Raw genomic sequence first — 20,505 nt, 5'->3', positions numbered from 1 at the left:
ATGAGATAGTTGTCATTTCTACCATGATACAGATGAAGAAATGGAGACAGAGAAAGGGTAATTGCCAATGGTTGCACAGCTTATAAATGGTAAAGGTAGGATTTGAAAACAGTCTTAACTCAAGAGTCTGTGATATCTTGCCTACCCAGTTTTAATTCTTATGATCCTCTGGAGAGATAAGCAAGGGCCAGTTCCTGATGAATTTGATTCTTTTCCTGAAAGAAGCCAATGAAGAGTTTTGAGCACAGGACATCATGATCAGATCTATATTACTGTACTTTGTAGAGAGTGGATAGAAAAGGGCCAAGACTAGTAAGGAGACATTTATGTTAATTCAGGGAAGCGCTAATGATGGCATTTGCCTGAGAAAGACAAGTATGAGAGAAGATGTAACTGGATGTGGTGAATGTAATTGGTTGTTGGAGGAGGGGGAGGATGGAAAGTCTGCCTAATTTTGTGGGCTGGGCCACTAACTAGGTAGATAGTGCCATTCATTAAGGAGGAACACAAGAGGAATTTGGAAAGCTTGAGATTATTTCAGTTTTGTAGATGTTGAGTTTGAGATTCTTCTGGGCATATTCAAAAAGGGTTATCTGTGGATATGGAATTCACAAGAGACCCTGAACAGATGATGAGGATTTATGAATCATGTGATTCATAAATCAAGTGATTATAAGGCACATCTCTGAGAAATGTCTAATAAAGCAATGAAACAGGAAGAGTGCTTCAAGGAAAAGTTCAAGAAAGGAGACACCTAGTGTGACATTTGAGAAGACAAGGGAAATAGCATCTAGAGCATTAAATGCTTTAGCATTAAGTTCTTGACTTCTTGTAAAAATTTCCCAACTCAGAACACAGTGGGATTATTAACTTTCAATGAATAATAATAATGATAGGCAAACCTCTAAAATTTGTATTGTACTTTGCGTTTTATTGTAAACTTTCTTTAAATTTTTTATTTTGAAAAATGTCATATCTTCATAAAGATTGTAAGAAACACACTGTTGGTGGTAATATAAATTAGTTCAACCATTGTGGAAGACAGTGTGGCAATTCCTCAAAGATCTAGAAGCAGAAATACCATTTGACCCAGCAATCCCATTACTGGGTATATACCCAAAAGAATATAAATCATTTTCTTATAAAGATACGTGCACACATATGTTCACTGAAGCACTATTCACAATAAGAAAGGCGTGGAATCAATCCAAATGCTTATCAATGATAGACTAGATAGTGAAAATGTGGAACATATACGTCATAGAATACTATGCAGCCATCAAAAAGGAATGAGAGGTCAGGCGTGGTGACTCATGCCTGCAATCCCAGCACTTTGGGAGGCCAAGGCAGGCAGATCACTTGAGGTCAGGAGTTCAAGACCAGCCTGGCCAGTATGGTGAAACCTCGCCTCTACAAAAAAAAACAAAAAACAAAACAAAAAAAAAACTTGGCATGGTACTACATGCCTGCAATCCCAGCTACTTGGGAGGCTGAGGCAGGAGAATGACTTGAAACCAGAATGCAGAGGTTGCAGTGAGCTGAGATTGCACCACTGGACTCTAGCCTTGGCAACAAAGCTAGACTTTGTCTCAAAGAAAAAAAAAAAAGGAACAAGATCATGTCCTTTGCAGGGACATAGATGGAGGTAGAAGGCATTATCCTCAGCAAACTAACACAGGAACAGAAAACCAAGCATTGCATGTTCTCACTTATAAGTGGAAGCTGAACAATGAGAACACATGGACACATGGTGAGGAGCAACACACACTGGGACCTGTCAAGGGGTCAGGGGGAGGGAGAACATGAGGAAGAATAGCTAATGGATGCTGGGCTTAATACCTAGGTGATGGGTTGATCTGTGCAGCAAACCACCATCGTACACATTTACCTATGTAACAAACCTGCACATCTTACACATGTACCCCAGAACTTAAAATAAAAGTTGATGGGAAAAAAAAAAGAAAAACAATAACCACCCACATACCCTTCATATAGATTCACCAGTTGTTAATGTTGTGCCAACTTTGCTTTATCTTTTTGTCAGTATTTTCACACACACATATTTCTCTGTTGTTTATTCAATCGCATTGTTTGCTGAGTTGCTTAAGAGCTAATTGCAAATATGATACTTTGCACTTAAATATTTCAACTTGTCTATTTGAAAAAGAAAGATGTTCTCCTACAATGAACACAATATAATTGTCATGCTCAGGAAATTTAATATTGATTCAACACCATTATCTAGTCCATAATGAGATTTCTTCTATCTTCATAAAGATATCTCCAATAATATCCTTCAGTCTCCCCACCTCCAATATCCAAAGTTCCATCAAGGATAACATACTACATTTGGTTCTTTATTATAGACTTTTAAATATTGTTGTATACCATTGTGATTCTATCATTTCCTTGAATAAAGAGGAGAACCAGAAAAATGAAAGGTCATAAGAGGAATGAGGTTTGGAGAATAGGTGAAAAAAGGCATCATAATGTTTATAATAATGTTTGCCTGTTTGGAGAAACAAGAATCACAAATGAAATCACTTATATGTAGATAAGAAAATCCTTTATAACTTTTTGCTATTCTATTCACTGATCATTTTGCTGAGAACTCTGTATGCATTTTGTTTAACTCTTATGTCAACTTATATTAGAAAACTCAGTTATAGAGATGTTAAGTAACTCGTTCATGCTTTACTAGAAATTGGTTGAGGAGGGACATAAACCTAGGCCAGTGTGATTTTAGATTGCTTCTTTTAACCATTGTGTTGTATTGCCTTTTATTTCTAAGTAATTTATGTTCACTGAGAGCAAATAATAGTCTAGTTATGACATAGAAAAGTGAATTATAAAGATATTGGGCAGAAAATTATTAGGAGTTTTTTGGGGAGAGCAGATTAAGTTGTTTCTGTATTCTTTGGTTAAAGTTTGTGTGTGCTTTTTAATTCTTTAAAATGAAACTGTTTAATCCTTCTTAAATCCTTAAGTTTTGAAAATTTTGACCATTTATTTATGTGTTAGGTTGATATTAAATCCTTAATAGCTTTAACATTTTCTACTTTATTAGAGAGGATTTAAAATTTAAGTAGATAAGCTGAATACCTGGCTTTATATTAAATTGCTGCTGATGGCCAGGCACAGTGGCTCACGTCTGAAATCCTAGCACTTTGGGAGGCTGAGGCGGGTGGATCACTTGAGGCCAGGAGTTCAAGACCAACCTGGCCAACACAGTGAAACCCCGTCTCTACTAAAAATAAAAAAAATTAACCAGTTATGGTGGTGCATGCCTGTAATTCCAGCTACTTGGGAGGCTGGGGTGGGAGAATTGCTTGAACCTGGAGGCAGAGGTTGCAGTGAGCCGAGATTGCACTATTGCACTCTAGCCTAGGCGACAAAGAGAGAATTTGTCTCAAAAAAAAAAAAAGAAAATTCTGAATTTTATCTTATTATTATTTTTTTACTATTTTAGTTGGCTCTTCGAAATGAGGAGGCAGAAAATGAAAACAGCAAATTAAGAAGAGAGGTTGGTAAAAAATTTTAGTAGTTGGTGGTTCAACCAAAGTACTCGTTAAAAAAGTTTACATAAATTTATATTGTAACCAGGACTGGAGTCTTCTAAGTAACTGATGTTTTCAAACTGATTTTATGGTATGACTTTGTCTCGGGGAAATAGAAAACAAAGCAAAATGTGAGGCCATTACGTATTACCTTCATCTCAGGTCTATGCGGGCAAATCTTTTTTTTGTTTTGTTTTGTTCTATAAGCTATTCTTTGCTCGTTTTCAAATTGAATAGATGACTGAATTTCTATTCTTATTTCTCTTACCCCATATCCTTTAAAAATGTTTTTTATTTGTGAAATCTTATAAATTCTGATTATCATTTGGTTCTACTGAGCCAAATAATGTTTGTACATTGTTTATTCTGATAGAAATTAAGTTTCTAACGTAATTGAAATATTCTTTGTTTTGGTAGATAATTAGTATTCTTACTTTCTTTGGTCATTCAAAATAATATACATCGTTTTCCTAAATTTTTTTTTGTTTTCTTTAGTTTCTGATTATTATTTTTAATTACGTATTGCCTTTCTCATTTCTAATTACCGTTTTCCTGTCCTTTTCTATAGAACAAACGTCTAAAGAAAAAGGTGAGGCTTTAAGGGTGGTGAAATCTTGGGAATTTAAAGATATGTTCTGAAAGCACTATTTAGAGGGTATAATTTTGTTATTCTGAATAGTTTCGTAATGGAATGTTATGTTTGGTTACCTTCAGAATGAACAACTTTGTCAGGATATTATTGACTACCAGAAACAAATAGATTCACAAAAAGAAACACTTTTATCAAGAAGAGGGGAAGACAGTGACTACCGATCACAGTTGTCTAAAAAAAACTATGAGCTTGTCCGATATCTTGATGAAATTCAGGTAAAATGGCTAGAAGTCGGTTCAGAGCAATGATTCCTAAAAATTTTAATTTCATTATAATGTAAATATAATATTTAGCCCTACATGTAAATTCTTTGGTATAAATCTGTCACTATGAACTTGTAAAACATGAAATAAATTACGTCTTTGAAGTTGCAACTTTTTAGCCATTTTTTTTATATTTGCCTATCTTGGTCATTAAGAACAATTGAGGTCCTTATGTACAATTTTCTTGATATTCAATTTGATTTAATTGGTCAGTGCCAATTAGTAAAGTTCTATAAAGAATTCTCTTTTTTTCTAGTGGACACTTATGGCTGCATTTAATTTTAATTTGGTTTAATTTTCAGTTTTTTTAAAAATTATTTTTTAATTATAGTGTCTAACTTTTTTAGACTTTAACAGAAGCTAATGAGAAAATTGAAGTTCAGAATCAGGAAATGAGAAAAAATTTAGAAGAGTCTGTACAGGAAATGGAGAAGATGACTGATGAATATAATAGAATGAAAGCTATTGTACATCAGACAGATAATGTAATAGATCAGTTAAAGAAAGAAAACGATCATTATCGACTTCAAGTAAGAATTACTTTTAGAATAACTTATTTATTCAGACTTCATGTTATCTCATTACTGTTTATTTGACACTAGAAAGTACTTTTTCTAGGATGTGAATTTTTGTCTGTCTTTTTAATACTGTAATATGTTTTCATGTTGATATATTTGTCCATATGTGTTTCTCTAGTCCCCTCACAAACACTAATTCTTGCAATTTAGGATATATAAATGATGCTTGAATGAATGTGTAGATAGCAGTCATGTACAGCTCATAATTATGGGGTTTTCTATAAAAGACTCTTGAAAATCCTGTGGATCATAACATTTAATTTTATCTTAAAATAAATACATTATATATATATTAGAAACCAATACATTGTTCACTATGTGGATTAAAGTTGTTTAAAAGGTAGAATAATGTTTAAAAATAAAATTTTCTAGTAATGAAAGATAATTATGCAATTATAAGATGTAGAAACTATTAAATGTCACCTATAATTCCAGGATGACTTCAGTGATAAATATGCATATATAATATAATGTATCTGTATGTATGTGTATATGTGTATATAATAAGTATGAATATGTATGTGTATGTAGATATATATATATAATGTATGTGTAAATATGTACAGGTATAAATATATATTATATCAATTTGAAACAACTCTTGAAATAACTGTTGTCTTTTAGGTACAGGAGCTTACAGATCTTCTGAAAGCAAAAAATGAAGAAGATGATCCAATTATGGTAGCTGTCAATGCAAAAGTAGAAGAATGGAAGGTATTTTTTAATTGACATAATAACTTTTTCTTTTTGTATTTTAGGTATAAATTTTAGTCTTATTTTTGTTTAATGCCTTATACTGGTTTATAACATTTTTATTAGGGTTTTTAAACATAAGTTTATTTTATTTATTGGTTAGAAAAGCTCTAAAACTGTCCTTTTTGATCTCTAGCTCATTTGCTATTGAATGACTTCTTTCACTTCAATGAGTTGAACTTTAAACTTTTTGATAGAAGTCTAACTCCAAAATATATATGACAACTAAAATATATAATTCTAAATGTAATTTTAATCTTTTCACTTAACTCATAGTTACCTTGTATACATTAGTTAAATAGTTGCAGGTTTAATTTAATTTTTCTAACTGAATGTCAGGTTAATCAGTGAGAATAAGAATAAGCAAAGGAATCAGAATAACTTGGGAAGCCTTTTCTAAATACACTTTTCTTCCTCATCACCACTCTCCAACCTTAACCAAATTGTCAGGCCTTACCATATTAGAAGCTGGGATTGTGATATTTGTATATTTGAAAAATATCAGAGATTATTCTGAATGAATAATTCTAATTTTAAAAGCTATCACTTCTAGAGTCATTTGCTTTCTAGTAGGGTTCACATAAATCTTGTTGGCAGTTTGGAATTGGTTAGCATCTAGAAAGCTCAGATAACCTATATTTTAAACAAAAGCAGTAGCAATGGAAGTAAGGCCTATAGAATCAGTCAAGCCTCCATAAACTTTATATAAAGGGCCAGAGAGTGAATATTTTAGACCAGCTGGTCTCTGCTATAACTAAACTCTGTTTATAGCATGAAAGCAACCATAGACAATATGTAAATGAATGAGCAAGGTGGTTTTCCAGTAAAATTTTATTTACAAAAGCAGGTGGGAGGCCAGATTTGACCTGTGGGGCATAGTCTACCAACCCCTGGAAAAAACAGTTGTCTTTACCAGATTTAATGTTGGCGGGGTAAATGGTAACATGTTATATGTATTCTGTACTGTGTTTGACTTAATATCTTTTCATAATTATTTTATATCAGTACATGTAGTATTGCTGTTCTTTTTGAAGGCTATGTAATTTTTCTTTATATACAGGTGTTTATTTGATAATTTGTGAAGTTTATGAAGTTTCCAATTTTGGGGTTAGAAACTATTTTAATTAATATTCTTATATATGTTATTTTGCAAATGTACAAGTATGTCTGTGGAATAAATTGCTGCAAGTGTAATTGTCATGTATGTTGCAAATACATTCTTCCAGTTTGTCACTTTTTTTTTTTTGCTTTATGGCATTTTTTTGCTGTGAAATATTTCTTTTTATGCTTAGTTAAATTTGTTATTTTTAAGTGACTTTTGACATTTGTCATAATGAGAAAGGCTTCTGAGTATAAACTTGTTTTCTCATCTTTTCTCCTAATAATCTTGTTTTTTTTGAGACAGAGTCTCACTCAATTGCTCAGGCTGGAGTGCAATGGTACAATCTCAGCTCACTGCAAATGCCACCTCCTCGGTTCAGGTGGTTCTTGTGCCTCAGCCTCCTGAGTAGCTGGGATTACAGGCATGTGCCACCATGCACGGCTAATTTTTGTAGTTTTAGTAGACATGGGGTCACACTGTGTTGGCCAGGCTGGTCTAGAATCCCTGGCCTCAAGTGACCCTCCTGCCTTGGCCTCCCAAAGTGCTGGAATTACAGGCCGTGACTCTGCCTGGCCTTTTTTTTACATTTAAATCTTTGAAACATATAATTCATTTTGATGTAAGGAGTATAATATGGATGCAACAGAGCTACTCTGTTGTCCAAACATCATTTATTATTTCATCTTTCTCCTGTTGAAATATAATTTCATTTTTATTATATACTGCTTTTGAATTTGAATTTAATTTTGGAGTCTCTTTTATTAAATTGATTTATCTATTTTCCAGCCATGTATACTTGTTTTGTGTATATTTTAATGTCTAAAAACGATATCATTTTTCCGCTTTTAGAATTCTTTATGAACATATTTAATGTAAATTATAGAACTGGCTTGTCCAGTTCTTAAAAAATATCTTGTGGATTTTTATTGGGTATGTGTTAAATTTATAAATTATTTTATAGATTGATTTAGGATAAACCTTTTTATGATATTTAGTCCTCCTAGCTAAAGAACACAAGATAACTTTTCTTTCATTTATTCAAGATATTTTATGCATCTTAGTTGCATTTTAATGCATACTTCATAAAGATCATTTGTATAAAACTTTTCACAGTTGTATGAAAGTACTTCTTGTTTATAAATGAGTTTTGAAAGGTTGAAATATTTTTAAAGATTGAATTATTAAGAAAATTTAGTGTATATATTAAAATCATTTTCTATTTGAATTTCAGGTCAGATATACAAAAGGGACAAAGATTATGCCAGTAGTTGCTCATACTTTCTCACTTCAAATAACTTTTATTTTCTGTATCATAAATCTATTAATGGTGTATATTATTTATGATAATGAAGAATGTTTTATTAACTTTCGTTTTGCATAACAGATTCTATTTTGTTTATTTCTAGCTTATTTTGTCTTCTAAAGATGATGAAATTATTGAGTATCAGCAAATGTTACATAACCTAAGGGAGAAACTTAAGAATGCTCAGCTAGATGCTGATAAAAGTAATGTTATGGCTCTACAGCAGGTAAAATCTTACCAGAATTTGGTTTATCAACCAGTTTTATTACAGTTGGAACTTTGAATGATGTCTTTTTTATTTATTATATCATCAGTGCCTAGTCTAGCAGCTTGTATTAGCAACTGTATAATAATGTCTTTTGAAATTTCTTATACCATCTGGTCCCAATAAAAAATCAGAATTAAGTTTATAGAGTCCAGATTAGAGTTAGAACTAGAGTTATTTTGTTTATTTTTCTATGTTTATGTGGATAGTACACATATTGTTTTGGTTAGAAATTAACAAGAAATGATTTAAAACTTTTAGAAATTTTAAAATAATTTAATACTCTGTTAAGGTTTATTTTACTGTATCTTAGTCCTAACATATCCTACACAATGTGAAATAAGCTAAAAGCATGGTTATAATTTGATTATACTGCCTGTTTTATTTTTAGTGAAAATAACTCATATAAAAGGAAGTCACACTTTTATTATTTGTGCTATAGTTATAGTCCAAAAGTGAGAAGATGATTTGAAAAGTATATGCTGAGTAAGAGCAGTTACAGGGGACAATATTTTTGAATACAGTACTAAAGGGGCAAAAGCTAAGTAGAATAAAAGAGAAAGCACAGAGCAAAACAGAAACATACAGAATGGTAGAAAGATGAAATTGAATGGAGGATGAGGAAAGTAACGTAAGGAATTGTAAAAGCCACAGACATTAGGGAGTTCTGGAAATACTATTTTCCAGAGTGTTAGCCTTTATATCCATCTTTCAGTATTGGAGTAACAGCAGTGTACCTATCATGTGTATCATTGTGTATTACAGTTAAAGTGTACAAAATGGTAAAAGGCATACTTTAACCCACAAGAAAGTATGTTCTACAGTCTTGTTGAAAAAAATCAGACCTACTTTTTGCTTACCTTTTTAGGTTAATATTCATGAAGGGATATATATTGTTTTAAAATATTTTATAGGGTATACAGGAACGAGACAGTCAAATTAAGATGCTCACAGAACAAGTAGAACAATATACAAAAGAAATGGAAAAGAATACTTTTATTATTGAAGATTTGAAAAATGAGCTTCAAAGAAACAAAGGTATTTTTATAAATATATAAAGCTATTTTATATATCATTATGTTTTTAAAGTACTTTATATTTATTAAAATAAAATGTCAAGTCAATATTTAGTTTTCTCCATTTGAATTTTATCATATTTTCAAAAAATTGTATGTGATATTATTTTTTATTATACTTATATTACTAGTGCTTACCTTTGTAAATGATGGATGTATTTTCTATTATTTTTCTCCTCTGGTGAAAATTACATTAACTTTTATTACCAGGTCACTGGTATGAAGGAAATGAAAAACTGTGATACAGTTATTTTTATTTAATTTTTTATAATTAACAAAGAATGGAGGATAATAAAATTTTGACCAGTGTAGCAGCATTGCTGATAGTTTTCAGAGGTCATTTCACATTAATCTTACTCAAATTAATGTTTCATCATATTCTCCTTACCCTGAGCCATATTACCTAGTTTAACACATCAAATTCTATGAATATAAGTTCTCACAATATCTGTGTTGTTATATTTCCATAGCACTACATACTATAGTTATGCCAGGGCACACTAGTGCAAACTGTTCATGGGAAATTCATAGACATGTTTTTTATAATTGCTGAATATATATATACACACACACATATATATACACACATATATACATATATATATGACATGAAAAAGAAATAGTGATTCAGTGTGCGTGTGTGTGTATAAGTGTAGTGATGTGGTGTTTGCAGGTATGGTTGTAATTTCGAAAATGAAACAAAAGCCTTGCTGAGGAAATAATTGAACCAATACTTAAAGGAAGTGAAGGAGTAAAACATACAGATGGCTCTAAGCAGTGAGAATAAGTTCAAAGGCACTAAAGTAGGAGTGTACAAAGCATGTTTGAGAACAACAAAGAAGTCTTTTTGGCTGGAGTAGAGTCAGCAATTGGGGCAGTGATAAGATCAGAGAGGTAAACTGAGGCCATATCATATGGGGCCTTATAGTTCATTGTGCAGGCTTGGCTTTTAAGTGAGAAGGGACAACGTGGAAAGTTTCTGAAGATAAGAATGATATAATTTGACTTAGACTGTGTTTGCAGTAGACTGTAGGAGTGGTAAATAAAAAGCAGGGAGACCTGTTAGAAGACGACTGCAATAATCTGGAGAAAAGTGATGGTGGTTTGGGGCATGGTGGTAGCAGTGAAGTTATTGGATGTAGCAGTTCTGGATGTATTTTGAAAGTGATAAAAATGAAATTTGCTAACAGATCAGATGTAGGATGTGAGAGAGAGAGAACTCTTGGTCTGAACCAAAAGTTTTGGTCATGGTGGTGGTGTGGAAAGAGCAGGTTGAGAGATAATCAGGTGCTTAATTTTAGATATGTTAGGTTTGAGATGATTATTAGACATTCAAGTGAAGGTGTTAAGTAGGCGCTTGTATATAAAAGTCTAAGGTTTAGGACAGCAGTCTAGGCTAAAGATATGTTTGGTAACTGTCTCCATAAAAGTAATTGAAGTAATGAGGCTGGCTAAGATCACCAAGGGAGTAAATGTAGGTTAAGAAGAAAAATCTAAAGAACTTCTACTTTAGCAGCTGGGGAGATAAAAAGGAGCAACCAAAGGAGACTGAAAAGGAAAGCCCAGAGAGCTCGAAGGAAAAGCAGGAGTTTGGAGAGCCCTGAAAACCACATGAGGAATGTAACCAAGGAAGAAGAAACAACTGCTTTCAGAGCTGTGTTCATTGATGCTGATAGGTCAAGATGATCACTAGAAGTTGACTATTGGACTTAGCAATGGTCATTTTTGGTTCAAGAGAAAATGGGTAGAGAGGAAATGTAATAAGGAAATACAGGAACTCTTTCCCAGGACTGTTTCTATAAAGAGAAGGGGAAAACAAGGTGGTAGCTTGAGGGGAAAGAGGGATTAAGAAAACATTTTTCTCTTTAAGATAGAAGAAATAACTCATGATTTTAGGTTAATAGAAAAGCTCCGTTAAAGAAGAAACATTGATGAATCAATGAAGTGTAGAGAGAGAACTTCTGGAACAATAATATTTCAAGAATGCAATGGGATGAGATCCTAGTGTGCCAGTGAAGAGGTTGGCCTTAACTAGGAACACAGAGTTCATCCATAATTACAGAAAAGAAGGTAGAGTGTATAAATATAGATATAGGTGACTTGGTAGACATCCTGGTAATGGGAATTTGTTGACGTTCTAAACTGGTTGCTGCTTTTTTCTCAGTGAACAAGGGAGCAACATTCTTAGCTGAAGGTGAGGATAGGAGAAGATGTTTCATAAGTTTCAGGAGAAAGAAGAGAAGCGAAAGTATAAAATGGTCATCTGAAAGATTGAAGATGTGGAGAATGTGGTATGACTGTTGAATAGCTTCAAGAGCCTACTATACATATATGTATATGTATTTTTGTATTTCTATATATGTGTTTATTATATTTGTATCAGAAAACTTTGAAAGTAGTTTAAACTGCTTTAAAAGGATGACTAATAGTATGGATTGTGCATATTCTGGTTACTAGGAGAAAAAGTGGCAATTGATCTCTGCTGTCAAATAAGGAAAAGAACTTATCTAATAACACTTTAGTCAGTCCATAGTTACATAATCCCTAAAGCTCACAGAAGGTGTGTGTACTAGACTGTACTCTGTATCTTGAACTTAACTTGTAAAACGCAATGGCTAATGGTATTCTTCCTTCATAAATTAGGATTACGTTTAGTTATCAGAAACAGAGAGCTGAAGAATAATGGCAAAAGCAAGATAGACATTTATTTCTCATCTACATAATGGCCTAGAATTAAGCATTCCAGGGTGTTGCCTTCATCTGCCCATCCAAAATGGATGCAGTGCAGCTTTATCTCATGTCTGTATCCCAAACAGCAAGAGACAGGAAGAGGGGACAAGAGTTAAAAGCATGTGCTGAAGGATAGGCAGGCAAATTCAGTGTTTATTGTATAGGGCCATGTGGAAGAATGATAGGAGAGTTAGATATGTGGAAGAAAGGGAGAATGGATACTGGGGGACAACTCAGCCTGTGTCACGTTCCACAGCTTAGCTGTTAGCTCCAGACAGCTGGGCTCATTTCGTAAAAACTTTTGTGATCTCACATACTAGTCTTATGCCTAAGTCCAATATTAAATATATAACCTATATATTAGTAAATGCTTATTATGATTGAGTGTGAGAATAATCTGTGTCAATAAATTTTGGAATGATAGCAATCTTAGGTTTTGGTTTTTTAACAATTTAGTAAGATATTACAAGTAGGCATTTAGGAAGTTTTTAGCTTAGTTTGGATTGAATTTAGTTGCAAGTGGTGGAAAAATCAAGCATAGTACAATAATTTAAACAAGACAGAAATTTATTTCTCTATAATATAGACAAAGTTGAAGCAACCAGGGCAGGATTTGTGTGACAGATGCACAAATATTCCCTATCAGGGACCCTGTATCTTGTTGCTATGCCTATCTCAACGTGTGGTTTCTAATTCATGTGAAGTTGCCACCCTCATATGCATGTGGATTTCAGCTAGTAGGAAGGAGGAAAAATAAAGATTACTCCTTTCTTTTAAAAACTTTTTTTTTTTGAAATTCACGTATGACCTTTGCATTTATATTCCATTACTGACATGACCACACATAGCTGCTTGTATGTCAGTGGAAATTTAGTTCTTTATTTCAAATGGCCATGTGTCTAGCTAAAAAATCCATAGTTTTAGTACAGTGGACAAAAGGGAGGTTAAATATTAGGACTAGCTAGCAGTCTGTGTCACAATGATCATTCTTTGTAAAGCAGTATTTTGCAACCTTTTAAAATCCATACCCCTTCAGCTAAGAAGATTTTGTTGAACTTTAGTTTTTTAGTTAATTGTATTAGTAAAACCGAAACAAAACTTTCATCTTAGAAATATAAAATGACAAATTTAAAGGAGTTTTTTTTAATGGCATACCACTTTTCTTGCCACCATATTGGAATCACTTATTTGAAGGAATAAGTCGTCAATTCAATTAATGATTTTTGTTTTTACTCTGTAGGTGCTTCAACCCTTTCTCAACAGACTCATTATATGAAAATTCAGTCAACGTTAGACATTTTAAAAGAGAAAACTAAAGAGGCTGAGAGAACAGCTGAACTGGCTGAGGCTGATGCTAGGGAAAAGGATAAAGAATTAGTTGAGACTCTGAAGAGGTTAAAAGATTATGAATCGGTATGTATTTTTATCTTGTCATTCAAGGAGCTTAGAATTATTCTTGCCATTCACAGACTATTCTGTGCTATTTACTGCATACCATTTAAAAAACATTCCATAAGTGTCTTTTGATAAAGGTTATCCCATTAATTTATACTGAACTATTGAAATCTTTGAGCATTTACTTTTTGTCAGGAGAATTGTTTTCAAACCTTTGATCACAAGTGATTTGTCCAAATAATCAGTTTTGATGAAGCAGCAGGATTACATTTTTTTTATTATCTGTGTTCATTGGGCCACCATGTAGATGTGACACCACTGGCCAATTTGACAGAATTTATGACAGGAACATACTGTGTCAATACAACCTGCTCTCCACTTTTTATACTTTTTCATTGGTTACAACTGATTCAAGCAACTAATGACTTACTTATTCTACTGGTATTGCTGATTTGCTTTTACTAATTCTTTTAGTATTTTGGTAAGTGTTTTATATGTAATACATATTCGGAGTCACTTTACCTTTAGGATATTATACTGGAAAGTTTTAACTGTTGCATATTACATCATTATTATTACTGGATTTGGTTTATAGAAGCACAATAAAAGACAGGTATAATGATAATAAATTATAGACATATGTACATTTTCCTTTAGACTTAGTAAAAAAAAAAAATCATGAACTTGATAAATTTATTCAAGTAAACCATGTTATATTTTAAATTAGATTGGATATTTTTCAGGGAGTATATGGTTTAGAAGATGCTGTCGTTGAAATAAAGAATTGTAAAAACCAAATTAAAATCAGAGATCGAGAGATCGAAATATTGACAAAGGAAATCAATAAACTTGAATTGAAGATCAATGATTTCCTTGATGAAAATGAGGCACTTAGAGAGCGTGTGGGTAAGCCATCTTTTAAGTTACATAGTTTGCTCAGCCTGATTTACAAGTCTTTTTTAAAAATTTAAATTGTGTTTATTATTATTTATTAAGTAGTTTAATGCTTCTTATCAAATACTTTTTTTTTTTTTTTTGAGACGGAGTCTCACTCTGTCGCCCAGGCTGGAGTGCAGTGGCCGGATCTCAGCTCACTGCAAGCTCCGCCTCCCGGGTTTACACCATTCTCCTGCCTCAGCCTCCCTAGTAGCTGGGACTACAGGCGCCCGCCACCTCGCCTGGCTAGTTTTTTGTATTTTTTGCTAGAGACGGGGTTTGATCGTGTTAGCCAGGATGGTCTCGATCTCCTGACCTCATGATCTGCCCATCTCGGCCTCCCAAAGTGCTGGGATTACAGGCTTGAGCCACCGCGCCCGGCCTCAAATACTTTCATAAAATGTTTAATACAAATAAAAGTGGAGCTAACGTGATTGAAGTGGAATCAGATTTTATGGTATTGGAGTGGGTGGGCAGGGCTGGAACATTGCCTTACTCAGTCTAGCATCTCCTCAGTAATAGCTGCTTCTTTAAAAAAATGAAAGTTTATTAATATCACATATCAGAGGTTAACCTTTTTTTTTTTTTTCCAACAAAAGTAGGATATGTATTACCCACATTTGTTTGCAAAATGCTCTTGTTACAGATGAGATGTTTAAACCTCTCTGTGTTGTGATTCTCCTGCCTCTGCCTCCTGAGTAGCTGGGATTACAGGCGTGCACCACCACACCTGGCTAATTTTTGTATTTTTAGTAGAGATGGGATTTTACCATGTTGACTAGGCTGGTCTCCAACTCCTGACCTTAAGTGATCCACCCACCTGGGCCTCCCAAAGTGCTGGGATTATAGGCATGAGCCACCGCGCCTGGCCTGTTAAAATCTTTTAAAGATTTTTAAGTACTTGACTTTTATAATTCGGACTGTTTACATTTTAGTTTGGTTGAGTATTTTAAGGATTAATTAGTAATATAGCTTGAGAGTTTATATTTTTATTTTAATAAATAGCTTATTAATAAATAATATTACTAATTTAAGTGTTATGATAGTGCAGACTAAGTTGCTGCTTTAAAATGAAAATAAATATCTAAATATGGATTTCATTATTGCTAAATTTCATTTAATGCTTTCTTAGTTAAAATGATCATTTGTAAAAACTATTATCTAAAGAAAAGATAAATAGACAAATAAGTATTTTATACAGATATATATGTGTGAAAAGTATCTAACTTGGATCCATAGTTGTGCTAGGACCCCAAGTTAGACTTCTGATCCACTTGGACTATCAGATCACAGCCAAGAATCTGGAAGTTCCTAAAGATGACTTCTGGCCAGTCTAGGTAGCTGTCATGGACATCATATTTTCTATGTTTAAAAAGCTCCAAATCTTTGTTTATAGTTTACATTAGGCTTTTGTTAGGATTTCCAATAATAATTGTGATAAAATTTTAACTCGGGTTACAGTTTAAATATCTGGAAAATTCTTTCACAGAAAGTTACCTCATTCTTCAGTGATATTGGCTAAGTGAATTATAACCAGTTGCCTGATGGTATATGACATTTTTGCAGTTTATTTGAATGCTTTTAAGTTTTTAATTGTATTGCTTTCTATTCTAGGTCTTGAACCAAAGACAATGATTGATTTGACTGAATTTAGAAATAGCAAACGCTTAAAACAGCAGCAGTACAGAGCTGAAAACCAGATTCTTTTGAAAGAGGCAAGTGTGGTAGTCAGTTGATTATTTTCTTGGTTGAACTATAGAGAAATACTAATAATTTATACTTTGCAGATTGAAAGTCTAGAGGAAGAACGACTTGATCTGAAAAAAAAAATTCGTCAAATGGCTCAAGAAAGAGGAAAAAGAAGTGCAACTTCAGGTATACTCAGTTATTCTAAACCTTTAAAAAGAATTATTGGTAAGTGAGTTGTCTGGATATGAAATTATTTATGTGTTAGCTATTTTTGCTCTTCTATTGTGGGTCTGTTGCAAATTTAATAAATGACAATAACAGCCTGAAGGAGATAAGTGTCAGTGGGTTCAGTCGTAAATCTGAAATAGGCAAAAATGAACAAAACAAAGTAACAAAAATTAAGCAAACAAGCAGACAAAACAAACCTCAGAATTATGGAATATTTGAAAATTTTATGGTATAGTATTTTAATTTCTAGACAGCACCAATATGTTGTGATTAATAATAATAAAACTTAGTAGTTTTTATGTTAATATATGTTACTCAACATTTTGCCTTTCCTTAAGGACTATGCATTGAAAAGCTTTTCTTGTAAATTATTATTATTATTATTATTATTGTTATTTGAGATGGAGTCTGTCTTGTTCGGTTGCCCAGGCTGGAGTGCAGTGGTGCGATCTTGCGCATTGCACCCTCTGTCTCCCAGGTTCTAGCGATTCTTGTGCTTCAGCCTCCTGAGTAGTTGAGACTATAGGCGTGAGCCACCACGCCTGGCTTATTTTTGTATTTTTAATAGAGATGGGGTTTCACCATGTTGGCCAGGCTGGTCTCCAACTCCTGACCTCAAGTGATCCATCCACTTTGGCTTCCCAAAGTACTGGAATTATAGGCGTGAGCCACCATGGCTGGCCTTAAATTATTCTTTACTAAGTGAAAGTAATGCTTTATTGAATATAAATTAGCATCTTTTTTTGGTTTATTTTACTTGAGCTAAAGAGAACAGTTGGTTAAGTTTTATAATAGCCATTGCAGTGCTTTTTTGTAAGAAGACCACACAGAAGGAATATCTTTTTCGCTTGCCCCAAATCCCCAAGCACGTATATGAATAATAGCAGAGTGGTTCTTTTTAGCATTGTGATTTCTATAATACATCCAAAACTTTTTCAATAAATGAAACTTCATAATTTATTAGTACAATAATCAGTTTACTTATCACTCATCATTTATATTTAGTTTATATGTCTTTTAACTGGTACTTATTAAGTAACGCTTTAATATAGAATAGGCAAAGAATGGTAGAGAAGATGAAATTCAAATTAGGTTCTCACATTATTAATAGTTCATTGAAAGTGAGCTAGATCAGAAGGTTGTATTGGCTATGTAGAATTTTGGAGGGAGTTTGGAAACAATTATTCTTCCTCTGGGTTAAAACTTGATTGTAGGTTTTAAGAATTAAAATGTTGGAATAGTAGAAGGGTTATTTTAATGTTTTTAGTTTGTTAATTCTCTTATGTATAGGATTAACCACTGAGGACCTGAACCTAACTGAAAATATTTCTCAAGGAGATAGAATAAGTGAAAGAAAATTGGATTTATTGAGCCTCAAAAATATGAGTGAAGCACAATCAAAGGTAATAGTAAAGTATTGCAAAGAGAGTACGGGAAAATATTTTTATTGTGCTTTCATTTCTTCCCCCTTTATCTCATTCTTGAACATCTGATCTTATTATTGTTGATAAATAAGTAGAGGGAAATATTTGCTTATTTAAATAACCTGTCGATTCAAAGATTGATTAATGAGACATTATTTACTCTGAATACAGATTAGGAGTTCAGATAAAGTAGAGCTGCTGCATAGGAGATCATCATTCAATACCCCACAGTCAGATCAGAATGAGCCAGAAGAGAATATGACCATAGGATCATTATCAAGAATGTTATCTGAAGTTCACCATAGTGTAGAAAGTGGAATGCATGCTTTTGTCCCTTTAACTAGACTTTCTTCATCCATGCAAGTAAAAGATAATTCAACTCCAGAAACCATTACAATAAGAGAGATTTTTAAAGCACCATGTCTGCAGTCTTCAAGAAATCTAGAATTGTTAGTCAGCACCTTTAGCAGGGAAAGCCATGAAGAAATAAATGACGTATGCCATTTTTCTGATGACTGTGTGAAGAAAGAGTCAAGAAGCCATCAAGCACTAGAGAATACTAGTTTTGTACAAAAAAGCAATTCATCTTTTCACGGCTTATCAACAGCTTCAGACATAATGCAGAAGTTATCACTTAGGCAAAAATCTGCAATATTTTGTCAACAAATTCGTGAAAATAGAACTGACATGGATAAATCACAAGTAGCAACATTAGAAGAAGAACAGGTTCATACCCAAATAAAGTACGCTGATATCAATTTGAAAGAAGATGTAATAAAAAGTGAAGTACCCTTACAGACAGAGATATTGAAAAATAAGCTTGAGGTTAATCTTCCAGACCCTGTGTTTATTACTGCACAATCAAAATTATCTCAGATACATCCTCTTGAAAATCTTATAGAACAGCTACGGAGAGAACTAGTATTTCTTAGATCTCAGGTGAGCCTTTCTCCAACTTCTATTTTTGTGGTTGCTCTTTTAAGACATCTTTAACAAAGTTCTGTAAGAATTACAGTTAGAATATTTTTGTTTGCATTTTAACATGAGTTATACACATTTTACTTTTTTAAAATCTAAAATGCAGTACTTTGATATGAACTCATTGACTTGTCTAATTTATTACATTTTTCTTTAGAATGAAATCATAGCACAGGAATTATTGATCAAAGAAGCACAGAGTAGAAATGCAGAAATAGAACTTGAACGTCATAGAAGCCAGGCAGAACAGGTAGTGTAAAGGCAGAATATTAAAGGAGATGATTGTGGTACTAAAGACAAAAACCATTATATCTTTTTGCTTTTTATCATGGATGCTGGGAGAGGGAGAAAGTGGGAGGAAGATCACCATCTGTTTTACTGTTTAGATTTTAGTTTATTTTTATGATTGCTGCAATGTCTTCATAGGCATTTTTTTTTGTTTTGTTATACTTAATTGATCAAAGTTTTAACTTGAAAACTATAGACTATTGTGATATTTTGTTGGAAAAAAATCAATTTTGTTGTCTCTGCTTTTTTCAGAATGAATTTCTTTCAAGAGAACTAATTGAAAAAGAAAGAGATTTAGAAAGAAGTAGGACAGTGATAGCCAAATTTCAGAATAAATGTAAGTTACAATTATCTTTTACTTTTTTGTTCTTATTTTTCCTAGACTTAAAATCATGGGCCTAAAAGGACATTAACACATTCTCTGTTTTCTAATCTGTTTTACTCCTAATTACCTCTGTACTGTATATACTTCAGTCTGTCACTCATCCAGTTGGTTTGCCTTGCTATTTTCATTGTCAGAGAATGTTACTAATATGAATTTTTTGTGAGAATGTATAACTCATTTTTCTTGTGTGTTCTTTAATCTAAATGAAGTTAGAACACCAAATTTAAAGTTCTTTAAAGTATGGTTTAAGTTAAGGCAAAAGTATTCCTGTGATTTATTTCTTCCAGTGATGAAATATGTGTGTATATGCACATGATATAAATAGGTCTGTCATTTAACTCAACTATTCATGTAGGATTTATAGTTGAATTTTCTTGTATGTTTATTTACATTTGCATTTTTCCAATGATTTCTCTGGTATATGTGAAATATTTGTCATCTGTATAGAATAGTGTAAATTGTGAAAAAGATCTGATCATCCAATGAGAAAACTGTATAATTACAGTAAAAGAATTAGTTGAAGAAAATAAACAACTTGAAGAAGGTATGAAAGAAATATTGCAAGCAATTAAGGAAATGCAGAAAGATCCTGATGTTAATGGAGGAGAAACATCTCTAATTATCCCTAGCCTTGAAAGACTAGTTAATGTAAGTTATTTTTTTCATGTTAATCTTTTTCCCCTATCACTTTAGAAAGATTTTCTGCTGTGTACAGATCTCCATAGTGTCTGATGAGATGTTTTCAGTCATTTGAATCATTTTTTCCCTGTATGTAAAATGTAGTTTTTCTTGAGCTGCTTTCAATACTTTTCTTCTACCAACTGGATATTTGTTATTAATCTGTCTTCAAGTTCACTGACGTTTTCCTCTTTATCTCTGTTCTTTTGGTTCAAGGGTCAGCTT

The 20,505-nt window shown here is 32.7% G+C and overlaps 1 protein-coding gene across 9 annotated transcripts in view; it reads left to right on the top strand.

The window, feature by feature from the left end:
- CEP290 (centrosomal protein 290) overlaps nucleotides 1–20,505 on the top strand; it is a 94,444-nt gene that overhangs the window by 7,601 nt on the left and 66,338 nt on the right. For 5 of the 9 annotated variants that reach the window (XR_012094548.1, XM_073020985.1, XM_073020986.1 and 2 more), the window contains 15 exons: nucleotides 3,470–3,523; nucleotides 4,126–4,146; nucleotides 4,272–4,424; nucleotides 4,820–5,002; nucleotides 5,675–5,764; nucleotides 8,312–8,434; nucleotides 9,388–9,511; nucleotides 13,520–13,692; nucleotides 14,418–14,580; nucleotides 16,225–16,325; nucleotides 16,398–16,485; nucleotides 17,818–17,930; nucleotides 19,087–19,179; nucleotides 19,470–19,554; nucleotides 20,108–20,250. Coding sequence is in view for 8 of the 9 variants with exons in the window: in XM_073020985.1 (XP_072877086.1) it covers nucleotides 3,470–3,523; nucleotides 4,126–4,146; nucleotides 4,272–4,424; nucleotides 4,820–5,002; nucleotides 5,675–5,764; nucleotides 8,312–8,434; nucleotides 9,388–9,511; nucleotides 13,520–13,692; nucleotides 14,418–14,580; nucleotides 16,225–16,325; nucleotides 16,398–16,485; nucleotides 17,818–17,930; nucleotides 19,087–19,179; nucleotides 19,470–19,554; nucleotides 20,108–20,250 (1,707 nt within the window). In the remaining variant the exon portion in view is untranslated. The remainder of the gene's footprint in view (nucleotides 1–3,469; nucleotides 3,524–4,125; nucleotides 4,147–4,271; nucleotides 4,425–4,819; nucleotides 5,003–5,674; nucleotides 5,765–8,311; nucleotides 8,435–9,387; nucleotides 9,512–13,519; nucleotides 13,693–14,417; nucleotides 14,581–16,224; nucleotides 16,326–16,397; nucleotides 16,486–17,817; nucleotides 17,931–19,086; nucleotides 19,180–19,469; nucleotides 19,555–20,107; nucleotides 20,251–20,505) is intronic. The other 4 variants (XM_008004202.3, XM_073020987.1, XM_008004201.3 and 1 more) reach the window with 2 other exon arrangements.

Source organism: Chlorocebus sabaeus, chromosome 11 (genome assembly GCF_047675955.1).
Source record: "Chlorocebus sabaeus isolate Y175 chromosome 11, mChlSab1.0.hap1, whole genome shotgun sequence".
In the NCBI taxonomy this organism is placed as follows: domain Eukaryota; kingdom Metazoa; phylum Chordata; class Mammalia; order Primates; family Cercopithecidae; genus Chlorocebus; species Chlorocebus sabaeus.
The sequence above is the reverse complement of the archived record's forward strand: the minus strand, read 5'-3'. Positions and strand labels throughout refer to the sequence as shown.